General features: G+C 42.2%; 1 protein-coding gene across 1 annotated transcript in view; it reads right to left on the minus strand.

Moving 5' to 3' along the window:
• Nucleotides 1-12,114, minus strand: part of CST6 (cystatin E/M) — a 29,580-nt gene extending 17,466 nt beyond the window's left edge. The window contains exons 1-2 of the mRNA XM_075283393.1: nt 11,982-12,114; nt 11,537-11,739 (exon numbers count right to left, since the gene is read on the minus strand). Coding sequence (XP_075139494.1) covers nt 11,537-11,739; nt 11,982-12,114 — 336 coding nt within the window. The remainder of the gene's footprint in view (nt 1-11,536; nt 11,740-11,981) is intronic.
• Nucleotides 12,115-12,657: the final 543 nt, after the last annotated feature.

Below are 12,657 nucleotides of genomic sequence, written 5' to 3' on the forward strand. Positions count from 1 at the left end.
CAGTAGTAAAAATTGTGGGTGCACGTAACCCCAATATATTCTTTGAATTCCCAGTCAGACAATGGCACTATATGGCAGTAGCAAGAAATGAGGGTATTTGTATTCCCAATATACTCTTTGAATTCCCAGTCAGACAATGGCACTGTATACCAGTAGTAAAAATTGTGGGTGCACGTAACCCCAATATATTCTTTGAATTCCCAGTCAGAAACTGGCACTATATGTCAGTAGCAAGAAATGAGGGTATTTGTATTCCCAATATACTCTTTGAATTCCCAGTCAGACAATGGCACTGTATACCAGTAGTAAAAATTGTGGGTGCACGTAACCCCAATATATTCTTTGAATTCCCAGTCAGAAACTGGCACTATATGGCAGTAGCAAGAAATGAGGGTATTTGTATTCCCAATATACTCTTTGAATTCCCAGTCAGACAATGGCACTGTATACCAGTAGTAAAAATTGTGGGTGCACGTAACCCCAATATATTCTTTGAATTACCAGTCAGAAACTGGCACTATATGGCAGTAGCAAGAAATGAGGGTATTTGTATTCCCAATATACTCTTTGAATTCCCAGTCAGACAATGGCACTGTATACCAGTAGTAAAAATTGTGGGTGCACGTAACCCCAATATATTCTTTGAATTCCCAGTCAGACAATGGCACTGTATACCAGTAGTAAAAATTGTGGGTGCACGTTACCCCAATATATTCTTTGAATTCCCAGTCAGAAACTGGCACTATATGGCAGTAGCAAGAAATGAGGGTATTTGTATTCCCAATATACTCTTTGAATTCCCAGTCAGACAATGGCACTGTATACCAGTAGTAAAAATTGTGGGTGCACGTAACCCCAATATATTCTTTGAATTACCAGTCAGAAACTGGCACTATATGGCAGTAGCAAGAAATGAGGGTATTTATAACCCCAATATATTCTTTGAATTCCCAGTCAGACAATGGCACTGTATACCAGTAGTAAAAATTGTGGGTGCACGTAACCCCAATATATTCTTTGAATTACCAGTCAGAAACTGGCACTATATGGCAGTAGCAAGAAATGAGGGTATTTATAACCCCAATATATTCTTTGAATTCCCAGTCAGACAATGGCACTGTATACCAGTAGTAAAAATTGTGGGTGCACGTAACCCCAATATATTCTTTGAATTCCCAGTCAGACACTGGCACTATATGGCAGTAGCAAGAAATGAGGGTATTTGTATTCCCAATATATTCTTTGAATTCCCAGTCAGACAATGGCACTGTATACCAGTAGTAAAAATTGTGGGTGCACGTAACCCCAATATATTCTTTGAATTCCCAGTCAGACACTGGCACTATATGGCAGTAGCAAGAAATGAGGGTATTTGTATTCCCAATATATTCTTTGAATTCCCAGTCAGACAATGGCACTGTATACCAGTAGTAAAAATTGTGGGTGCACGTAACCCCAATATATTCTTTGAATTCCCAGTCAGACACTGGCACTATATGGCAGTAGCAAGAAATGAGGGTATTTATATTCCCAATATATTCTTTGAATTCCCAGTCAGACAATGGCACTGTATACTAGTAGTAAAAATTGTGGGTGTATATAGCCCCAATTCTATTGCTAGGGGACTTGCAGGGTATTTCTGGGGTGAAGGTGGGGGGGCACACCGTTGGAACGGGTATCGGGGTATATATCGGGTATACGGGAATACACTGACAGTGTATTCCATTCAGGATCCTGGGAAAGCTGGGTTGCGGCGATTGAGCCCGTCAGTGCCACGTTACACTGACAAGCTTCTCCCTGGAATTTAGCTCTTATAAGAGCTGTTGGTTGTCTTCTCCTTCCTATCCTAGCCTGTCCCTGCCTACCCAGAATCTAAGCCCTAGCTAGCTGGACGGAAACCTCCGTCCTCGGTGAATTGCAAGCTCAGAATGACGCGAAGCTGGGCGTCGCTGTTCTTTTAAATTAGAGGTCACATGTTTTCGGCAGCCAATGGGTTTTGCCTACTTTTTTCAACGTCACCGGTGTCGTAGTTCCTGTCCCACCTACCCTGCGCTGTTATTGGAGCAAAAAAGGCGCCAGGGAAGGTGGGAGGGGAATCGAGTAATGGCGCACTTTACCACGCGGTGTTCGATTCGATTCGAACATGCCGAACAGCCTAATATCCGATCGAACATGAGTTCGATAGAACACTGTTCGCTCATCTCTAATAAAAAATGATATTAACTGCAATACTGAAAATGTGATATATGTGATACGTTGTACCATATCATATACTGTATGTAGGATGCACATCAGGTCATTTGAAAGTCAGATTAAGAAGACCCTTGCCAGGTGCAGTGACTCCACAGGTAGAAATGCGTCGATATTGTCAAGACATTTTTCACAAGTGCATCGTGGGAGTTGTAGTTCCTTTAAGTTTACGGGCATTGAAAGTAATTTGGCCTAGAAGGAGAGGAGAGTTGAGATGGAAGTTGTAGGGGAGAAATGTTTTAGATTTTACTCTTCAGACACGCATTTCCAGAGGTATATTAGATAAGATTTAATATATCAATATTGATTATTGTGATTATTAATGTTGCCTCATGTTTATAGATTTTATTATAGTGCCATGTGTTTATATGTATTGAGGGTTTGGAGCGGCTTTATAAGGGAGCCACCCATGTGGATTTAACATTGTATGAATAAGGTGTGGAGCCGAACTGCATAAGCAGGATGAATTTTTCTCTGCGGTTAGAATTTTATATCATAAAAGTGAAATTTTAATATGGAAGACACCATGCTGGAATTATATTTCTCTTGGTTGCATTTCAACTGTTGTGGAGGCACTCCAACTCTTCCAATCACAAATATACCAATAAGGGACAGTGAGCGGTAAAGCTGGGCTTTTGCTATACTTACAAATGAATATGTTCAGCTCCTCCTGATCTATAACATGCTGTCTGAAGACTGGACAGTATTTTCCCTGTGACAGGCTCCCTTTTAATGGGGTTTTCTGGCAACACATCACATACAACATAAGAATCAGTATGCGATTTGTGGGGGAATTGGAAACCCAGACCCAACATAGATCAGCCTCAGATACCAGAAATTGCTAACTGATGGGCAGCACGCGCAGCGTCACTCCTATTCAATGTGTTGGACCCCCACAAATCACATACTGATGACCTATCCTGAAAATAGACCATTAGTATGAAAACCTGAAACACCTTTAATGTGTTAAATGTAATTAAAGAGGACCTCACGTCTTCATCAATGTGTGGTGATATATCCCACTAGAAAGCCAACATTGCGCTGAATTCAGCACACTGTAAGCTTTTCCTGAATGTGCCCTGGTGCTGGAGAACTGTCAGAAGGGCGGGCGTCACTGAGCTATCAGGAACGGGAAGGGGGGGGGGCATTCCTCACAACCTAGCGATGATGTTCGGCTGTAAGGCCCACCCTTCTGACAGCAGGGAGAGATAGGTGCTGAAATTAACAGCGCCGATATCCCCCGTACCAAGGCACATATCGGGAAAGCCAACAGTGTGTTGAATTCAGCGCACTGCCTTTCTAGTGGTATAAAAAACGCACATTGATGAGGACTGGGAAGGTCCTCTTTAATGTATTAAGAAAACTTGAAACCCCTTTAATGTCTTAAGAGGGTAAACAGACTAGCTGAGAAGTTCATCACAGCATTAGAAAATGAAGCTGTGTAAATGTTTGCAGTGTAAAGTAGACATGGAATTGGAATCGTGCCTATTCTGACTCTGACCTATTTTTAACCAATCGCAGAAGTTCAGGTTAACTCTGCTACATCTGTATCTCCCGGTATTCATGTACTGTCTATGATTTATATAGATCCATACAATATAATGGACATGTTTGGTCCACAAAATGGGCACAAGTAATGTATGTCTCTCTTTTTTTTTTAACTTATGTACCGTATATACTCAAGTCGACCCAAATATAAGCCGTCCGCCCTAATTTTACCACAAAAACGGGGAAAACTTATTGACGCGAGTCATGCATGACATTCTGTTTGTGCTCATGTTAATCCTAGCCGGCTTCAGGCCTATATGGTAATATCCCAGACGTCACGTGGTCTGGGATATTACCATATAGGCCCAAAGCCTGTGGTAGTAGTAATAGCCTGTTACTGCTAGAACAGGCTTTGGGCCTGTATGGCAACAGGCTGCTACTGCTACCAAAAGGCTTTGGGCCTGTATGATAATGCCCCAGACATCTGGGGCATTATCATACAGGCCCAAAACCTTATGGTAGCAATAGCAACCTGTTGCCATACAGGCCCAAAGCCTTATGGTAGCAGTAGCAGCCTGTCGCCATACAGGCCCAAAGCCTGTGCTAGCAGTAACAGGCTATTACTACTACCACAGGCTTTGGGCCTATATGGTAATATCCCAGACCACATGACGTCTGGGATATTACCATATAGGCCTGAAGCCGGCTAGAATTAACATCGGATCCCGGAGAGGTGAGTAAAACTGTTTATTTACTTCAGCAGGTAGCGGCCTATTAAAAAACAAACAAACATTAAGTTCTCATGCTTACCAGCCTCGCGCTGCTGCTCCCGCTTTCGCCGCTGTTCATCTTCTCCCGCAGCTGTTCCTGCGTCTCAGCGTAGGGGCGTGATGACGCCGCCTGTGCCGAGACGCAGTAAGATGTCATCGACACACGACGGGTGCGGGCCTGAGCTAACGTGGCCACTTCACCCGGCGTATGATGTAGCCGGGGGAGTGGGCTGGGACTGGAGCGGAGGCCCGCTGCAGTCGAGTCAATACGGTCGAGTCAATTACCGTATTGACTTGAGTGGTAATTTAACTGGTCCACAGTAAAAGAGATATGTGGGAGGCTGCTGGAACAGCGCTGCTGCCAATAGGTGGTCGGTGAGGCAGTGCTGTCTCCAGGGCCGCCTTAAGATGTTTCCAAGGCAGAGAAGTTGCTCTGGAAACATCTTGGGACAGTCCTGGAGGCAGCGCTGCCTCACCACTCACCTATCGGCAGCAGCGCTGCTCCAGCGCCCTCCCATAGATGTCTTTCACAAAAACTCTGCTGAAAAACTCGGCTTATATATAATATATATGGTAAATAAATTTCCATATATTTGGATAAGGCCTTGTAGTCACAACTGTTGTTACGTTTACTTGATCTGTACTCCACACTGCACGTAAAATATATCTGCATTTTATCTGTATATGTTCCATAATAACAAATTGGAAAAAAAATATTTGTAAGGGCCGTAAGTAAGGACAGGAACAGGGCCTGTTCCAAATATTGCAGGTGGTTTCTTCAGTTTGGACACTGATTTGCAAACAGCAGAAAACTGTGTATAGGGCTATAGAAATAAATCAGTCTGTATACTATCCACAATTACAGATCCATAGCTGCAGAGAATATACCAGTCATGTGCATGGGGCTTAACCCCTTAACGCTCTGGTCAGTAATAGTACGTCCTCGCATGTAGTACGTTAACGCTCAGGTCAGTACTATTACTGACCAGCTTCCCCTCACCCTCCTGCCTCCGTTTCACCGAAAAAAGTTGTGATGGCTGCTGTTCCCTACAGCAGACCATCACAGGCAAGTAAAAAAAGACAAATGGTGGAGGTCTCACATTAGCGATCGCCGCTATTAGTCACTGACTGATAGAATACTAATGGCGGCGATCGCCGAAGTTGGATCGCTGCTATTTTGTTTCATTATGCGTACAAGTTGGGATGGTCTGCTGTCTGAGACAGCAGACCATCCCAGCTAACTGCCAGGTGACAAATGGCAGTGGTCCCACTTCGGCGATCGCCGCCATTAGTCACGTGGGTAATGGCGGCGACCGCGGAAGTGCGACCCCTGCCATGTGAGTCTCGTCGCTGCAAATAAATAAAATTCCTGCCGTGATAGCTGCTGTAAGGGACAGCAGTCATCACAGCATGCAAGATTAGGCCCCAGTATGATGCACCAAACCCCGGTAAGAGACGCCAGCATGAGGCATGAGGCGCAAAAGAGAAAAGTGGCGGCGGTCGCCTGTTAGGATCGTGAACATATTGGCGATCGCCGCCATTGCAGACATTGCAGACATCTGAACAATGTCTGCAATGTCTGCAATGGCAGCAATCGCCAATATGCAAACGCAAATGCATGTTTATCCTGCTGTGAATCAACGCCATTGCATATGTGAGCGATATGCTGCTGCTTGCATCTATCCAGATGTGCATTGGCGCCCATGCTGTGATTGGCTACTGTAGTAGTAGTCCTGCCTCCTGATCGCCACTATTGGTTAGTCACTGACTACTGACCAATAGGAGTGATCAGTGATGTCACAGAACTGCTACTACATCTTGCACCCTCCTCCATCTTCTCTGTTGGGTTTAGTCAGTCGTTGAGAGAGGTTGCTAGTGGTTGCTGTGCTGTGCTATTTTGAGATATATTGAAAACTCTGTTCCTGTGTGTTTGTGCCCACTGTGTTCCATCTGAATTTCTCCCTCTGCCCATCTCCTTATTGCACCACCTGAATTACCCCCTCTGCCCACCACCTTATTGCACCACCTGCATTTCCCCGTCCGTCCACCTCCTTACCTGTGTCCCATCTTTGTCTGTTTGTCCTTGTTTTTTGTGGGTTTTTGTGTTTTTTTTTTTATATAATAATAATAATAATAATAATAATAATAGATTAGTGTTAGGAACCCGTCACCTTAGTTTTAGTAATAGGGATTAGTTCAGTGTTAGTTAGGTGCGTTTACTGTTACTGTCTACCCCCTGCATCTTGTCTGTCTGTCTTTTTTTTTAATTATTATAGTCAGTGTCAGGAAATTTGCAAAAAATTTAGTTAGGTTAGTTAGGTTTAGCATCAGGGAATAAAAAAAATTAGGTGTAGTGTAGTGTAGTGTAGTTTAGGGAATCCTTAGTGTAGTGTAGGGAAGTCCAATCTTCATTTATATACCTGATTTTTTTGGGTATATTATTTTTTTTCTTTATACAGTTTTTACTGTATATACAGTTTACTGTGAACACACCAATATACTGTATACTGTGAACACACAAATATAATAAACTGTGAACACACATTACGTACAAAAATGTCCAAGCGCTCCTTTACTGCTGAAGAGGCGTATCAATTTCTCGCCTCTGAAAGCGAATCTTCTGATGGTGCCACACTGTTTTATTTATCATCATCCTCATCAAGTCATGATGAGGATGATGATGAGGGACCCCCAAGAAGACGCCCTAGACCCACTGCACTTGAGACCCCAGGAAGGAGTGACAGCACTGTACAAAGCCCAGAGGAAAGTTGCCCCATTTGGACTTCGGTTCCTGAGAACTATGTTCCCCAGATCCCCGAGTACACAGGCACCCCAGGGATTAAATTTGACACGGCAGGGCTCAGAGAATTTGATTTCTTTAATTTTTTTTTCTCTGAGGACCTCATAGAGCTCATGGTGGTGCAGACGAATTTGTACGCCGAACAGTACAAAACCAAAAACCCTGGTGCATTTCTTTCGCAACCCCACAGGTGGACCCCTGTAACAGTAAATGAAATGTACATATTCTGGGGACTCTTGTTAAACATGGGGCTTGTAAAAAAGCCGTCCCTTAGAGACTACTGGAGCACGGACATATTATACTACACCCCATTATATCGCACTAGAATGTCCAGGATGCGCTATGAGGCTATACTTCGATTCCTGCACTATGCAGACAATGAACAGTGCCCACCCCGTGATGACCCCAGTTTTGATCGCTTATATAAATTGAGACCCATAGTAGACCATTTCAGTACCCGGTTTGTCCAAGCATACACCCCAGAGAAGTATATTTCTATTGATGAATCGCTGGTACATTTTAAAGGGAGGCTTAAATTCCGCCAATATCTGCCAAACAAGAGGGCAAGGTATGGCGTGAAGATGTATAAGCTGTGCGAGAGTGCATCAGGGTATACCTACAGATTTAGGATATACCAAGGGAAGGACACCAAAATTGATCCTCCAGAATGCCCCTCCTTCCTGAAAGTTAGTGCCAAAATTGTGTGGGATTTGCTACACCCACTGCTGGACCAGGGTTACCACCTCTACCTGGATAATTTTTATACCACCGTGGCACTCTTCAATAGCCTCGCCTCCAGAAATACTGCAGCATGCGGCACCGTCCGAAAAAATCAGAGAGGCCTCCCTAAGACCCTGCTTGGGCAAACACTCAGAAGGGGTGAGAGCAGGGCTCAATGTACCAGCAATGTATTGTGTGTCAAGTACAAGGACAAGAGAGACGTCCTTGCATTGACAACAATACATGGCCACACCAGCACCCATGTACCAGTACGAGGTACCAGTACAGAGACTCCCAAACCAGATTGCATCCTGGACTACAATAGGTACATGGGAGGGGTAGACTTGTCAGATCAAGTCCTGAAGCCCTACAGCGCCATGCGCAAATCAAGGGTGTGGTATAAAAAACTGGCTGTGCACATTGTACAGATGGCAATGTACAATGCGTACGTGCTATTTCGATGTGCAGGCCAGAGGAGAACTTTCCTGGATTTTCAAGAGGTGGTTATCAAGAACCTCCTGTTTAGAGACCAGGAAGGGACGGTACCCAGTACATCTGGAAGCGAGGCCCCACGCATAGTTCCAGGACAACACTTTCCAGGAGAAGTTCCTCAAACTTCCAAGAAGGGAAAGAATCAAAAGAGGTGCCGAGTCTGTGCAAAGAGGGGGATAAGGAAAGACACTATATACCAGTGTGATACGTGTCCTGAAAAACCAGGGCTCTGTATGAAAGAATGTTTTCGCATTTATCATACATCCCTTGATATTTAATTTTACCCTGATGCACTCCGCACAGCTTATCCCCTTGCCGCATGCTGCCTCTTTCCCTTCTCTTTCCCTTGTGTGCCCAGGTATCACATAGCAGCCATGGGGGATTGCCATTTCCAGGAAAATCTATGGTAATAAAAGCTGGGCATAATATATCAGGCACTGAAATGGCATTTATGATTCGAAAATTACAATTCTCACTGTGCACCAGTTGCTGCACAATACCTTTTGAAAATACGTCCATGCTCCAGTAGTCTAAATAGTGGCCCTTCCATTCTGAGCCCTGCCGTGTCATCAGGCATTATACAACTGCCACATGAACATTTTATGGGGTCAATGTCTCCTGTGGCATGTACTGGGCACTATATAAAGGGCACTGAAATGGCATATATGGTTTGAAAATTGCAATTCTCACTCTGCACCGTCTGCTATGCAGTATCATTTGGAAAAGCCTGTGGGGTCAATATGCTCACTATACCCCTAGATGAGTACCTAAAGGGGTTATGCTTTTAAAATGGAGTCACTTCTTGGGGGTCTCAACTGTACTGGTACCTCAGGGGCCTTATGTAAATGCCTTAGCTGATATATCTTTCTGCTACCAAATCCAGGGTCCTTTCCCATTCTGAGCCCTGCCGTGTCATCAGGCATTATACAACTGCCACATGTAGGGTATTGCCATATCCAGCAGAACCTACGTTACATTTTATGGGGTCAATGTCTCCTGTGGCATGTACTGGGCACTATATAAAGGGCACTGAAATGGCATATATGGTTTGAAAATTGCAATTCTCACTCTGCACCGTCTGCTATGCAGTATCATTTGGAAAAGCCTGTGGGGTCAATATGCTCACTATACCCCTAGATGAATTCCTTAAGGGGTCTAGTTTCCAAAATGGGGTCACTTTTGGGGGTTTTCCACTGTTGTGGTACCTCTAGGGCTCTGCAAATGCAACATGGCACCTATAAATCATTTGTGTGAAATCAGAGCTCCAAAAGAGAAATAACACTCCTTTGCTTCTGAGCCCTCCTCTGTGCCCAAACAGCGGTTTTTGACCGCAAATGGGGCATTTCTGTGTTTGAGAGAAATTGGGTAACAAGATGGGCTACTTTATTCCATGGTAAAAGGGAAAGAAAATATGAAAGTGCATAAAACTGTAGAAATTATCATTTTTTTAAACTGACGGCCAAATTCAAAGAAGTTCAGTGAAAATTCTGGCCATTCAAAATGGTCATATGACCCCTAGATGAATTCCTTAAGGGGTCTAGTTTCCAAAATGGGGTCACTTTGGGGGTTTTTCCACTGTTGTGGTACCTCTAGGGCTCTGCAAATGCAACATGGCACCTATAAATCATTTGTGTGAAATCAGAGCTCCAAAAGAGAAATAACACTCCTTTGCTTCTGAGCCCTCCTCTGTGCCCAAACAGCGGTTTTTGACCGCAAATGGGGCATTTCTGTGTTCGAGAGAAATTGGGTAACAAGATGGGCTACTTTATTCCCTGGTAAAAGGGAAAGAAAATATGAAAAAGTGCATATAACTGTATAAATTATCATTTTTTTTAAACTGACGGCCAAATTCAAAGAAGTTCAATGAAAATTCTGGCCATGCAAAATGGTCATATGACCCCTAGATGAATTCCTTAAGGGGTCTAGTTTCCAAAATGGGGTCACTTTTGGGGTTTTTCCACTTTTATGGTACCTTTAGGGCTCTGCAAATGCAACATGGTGTTTAAAAACTATCCTAATGAAATTGCTGCACCAAAATCCTCAAAGGTGCTTTTTCATTTCTGAGGGCTGTTTTTGAGTCAACTTACACAGAAGGGCCACATATGGGATATTTCTACAAACTTCAGAATCAGAGTAATAAATATTATGGTATGTTTTGCTATTAACCCTGTCTTTGTTACTGGAAAATCTAGTTTGAAATGGAAAATGTGCATTAAAAAGTGGCTTTTGGAAATTTCACCTCCATTTTGCATTAATTCCTGTGGAACACCTAAAGGGTTAACAAAGTTCCTATATAAAATTTTGAATAGTTTGAAGGCTATACTTTCTAAAATGGGGTAATTTATTGGTGTTTTCTATTATATAGGCCCCTCAAAGTCACTTCACAACTAAATAGGTCCCTAGAAAACACAATCTTGAAATTTTTTTGAAAATTTGCTACTAAAGTTATAAGCCTTCTAACTTCCTAGAAAAGTAAAAGGACATTGAAGAAACAATGCCAATATAAAGTAGACATATGGGAAATGTTAATTAGGAAGACTTTTGTGTGATCTGACTGTCTGTTTTTTTACAAGAATATCAGAAACTTTCAAAATTGATAATTTTATGAAATTTTCAGTACATTGTCCTTTTTTTAACAAACAAACACAAAGTATAATGACCAATATTTACCACCAACATAAAGTAGAAGGTGTCACAAAAAAACAATCTTGGAATCACCTGGATAGGTAAATGCAATATGAAGCTGTCCTCACATAAAGTAAAAGATGTCATATTTGAAAAACAGGGTCTGAGCCTTAAGGCCCAAAGTACCCTGCGTCCTTAAGGGGTTAAAGCTGTAATTCTAGGAACAATTGTAACATTTATGGTCTCTTCTATGTATTATGCCTTTTATTAGATATTGTGTTTGCATATATTTATTAAATGTGTAAGTATAAAAAATGATATCCACAAACTATAAAAATAAAAGCGGTATCTAAAAATATTTACAGAGTTATGTAAATGATAATCTCTTTACCTGCGTAGACGCCCTCTCCACTTTGGTGATCTTGCTCCAGTATAGACTGTCGCTGTTTTCATTGTAGGTGTCCTGAATAAGCTTTACCATGCGGAATAGTTTTTTTGATTTCGGGGACATTGTGCTCCATCCTCCAACTCTTATAGCAACCTCTGGTATAATCAACTCCTCAGGGGCACAATAGGAAAAAGAGACTAAAAAGACTAAAGGGAGAAGGAACACAGAAAGATTCATACTTTGTCCTATGTAAGAGACGAAACACACAAGAGTTAGAACAGAAGTGTTTCTGCAATGCCAAAAGTTAGTGGCGGCTCATTAATATACTGCTGGAATCCAGCCTAACCCTCTAAGTACACTCGCCCCCCCTAAGGTATGTAACATTACTCATCGCAAATAAGGGATGAGATTGTATGCTGTTTACATATGCAAGAACATCTTAGTTTACAGATGCAAGTCCTTCTAAGCTTCTTCTTATAGAAATGAATGTGAATTTCTGATATAACAGTCTGAAAACAAATTGTATGACGAGAAAGCAGAGACTGGTATTTCATCACAACAAGCTGAGGATTGCTGTTCATGCTCGAGTCACTTCAGTTCAGTAGTAACTGCAGTAATGCTATACCAGCTTGTGCGATATATATATATATATATATATATATATATATATATATATATATATATACAGTCCTATGAAAAAGTTTGGGCACCCCTATTAATCTTAATCATTTTTAGTTCTAAATATTTTGGTGTTTGCAACAGCCATTTCAGTTTGATATATCTAATAACTGATGGACACAGTAATATTTCAGGATTGAAATGAGGTTTATTGTACTAACAGAAAATGCGCAATATGCATTAAACCAAAATTTGACCGGTGCAAAAATATGGGCACCTCAACAGAAAAGTGACATTAATATTTAGTACATCCTCCTTTTGCAAAGATAACAGCCTCTAGTCGCTTCCTGTAGCTTTTAATCAGTTCCTGGATCCTGGATGAAGGTATTTTGGACCATTTCTTTCTACAAAACAATTCAAGTTCAGTTAAGTTTGATGGTCGCCGAACATGGACAGCCCGCTCTCAAATGATCTGAAAACAAAGATTGTTCAACATAGTTGTTCAG

Source organism: Leptodactylus fuscus, chromosome 7 (assembly GCF_031893055.1).
Source record: "Leptodactylus fuscus isolate aLepFus1 chromosome 7, aLepFus1.hap2, whole genome shotgun sequence".
NCBI classification, from domain to species: domain Eukaryota; kingdom Metazoa; phylum Chordata; class Amphibia; order Anura; family Leptodactylidae; genus Leptodactylus; species Leptodactylus fuscus.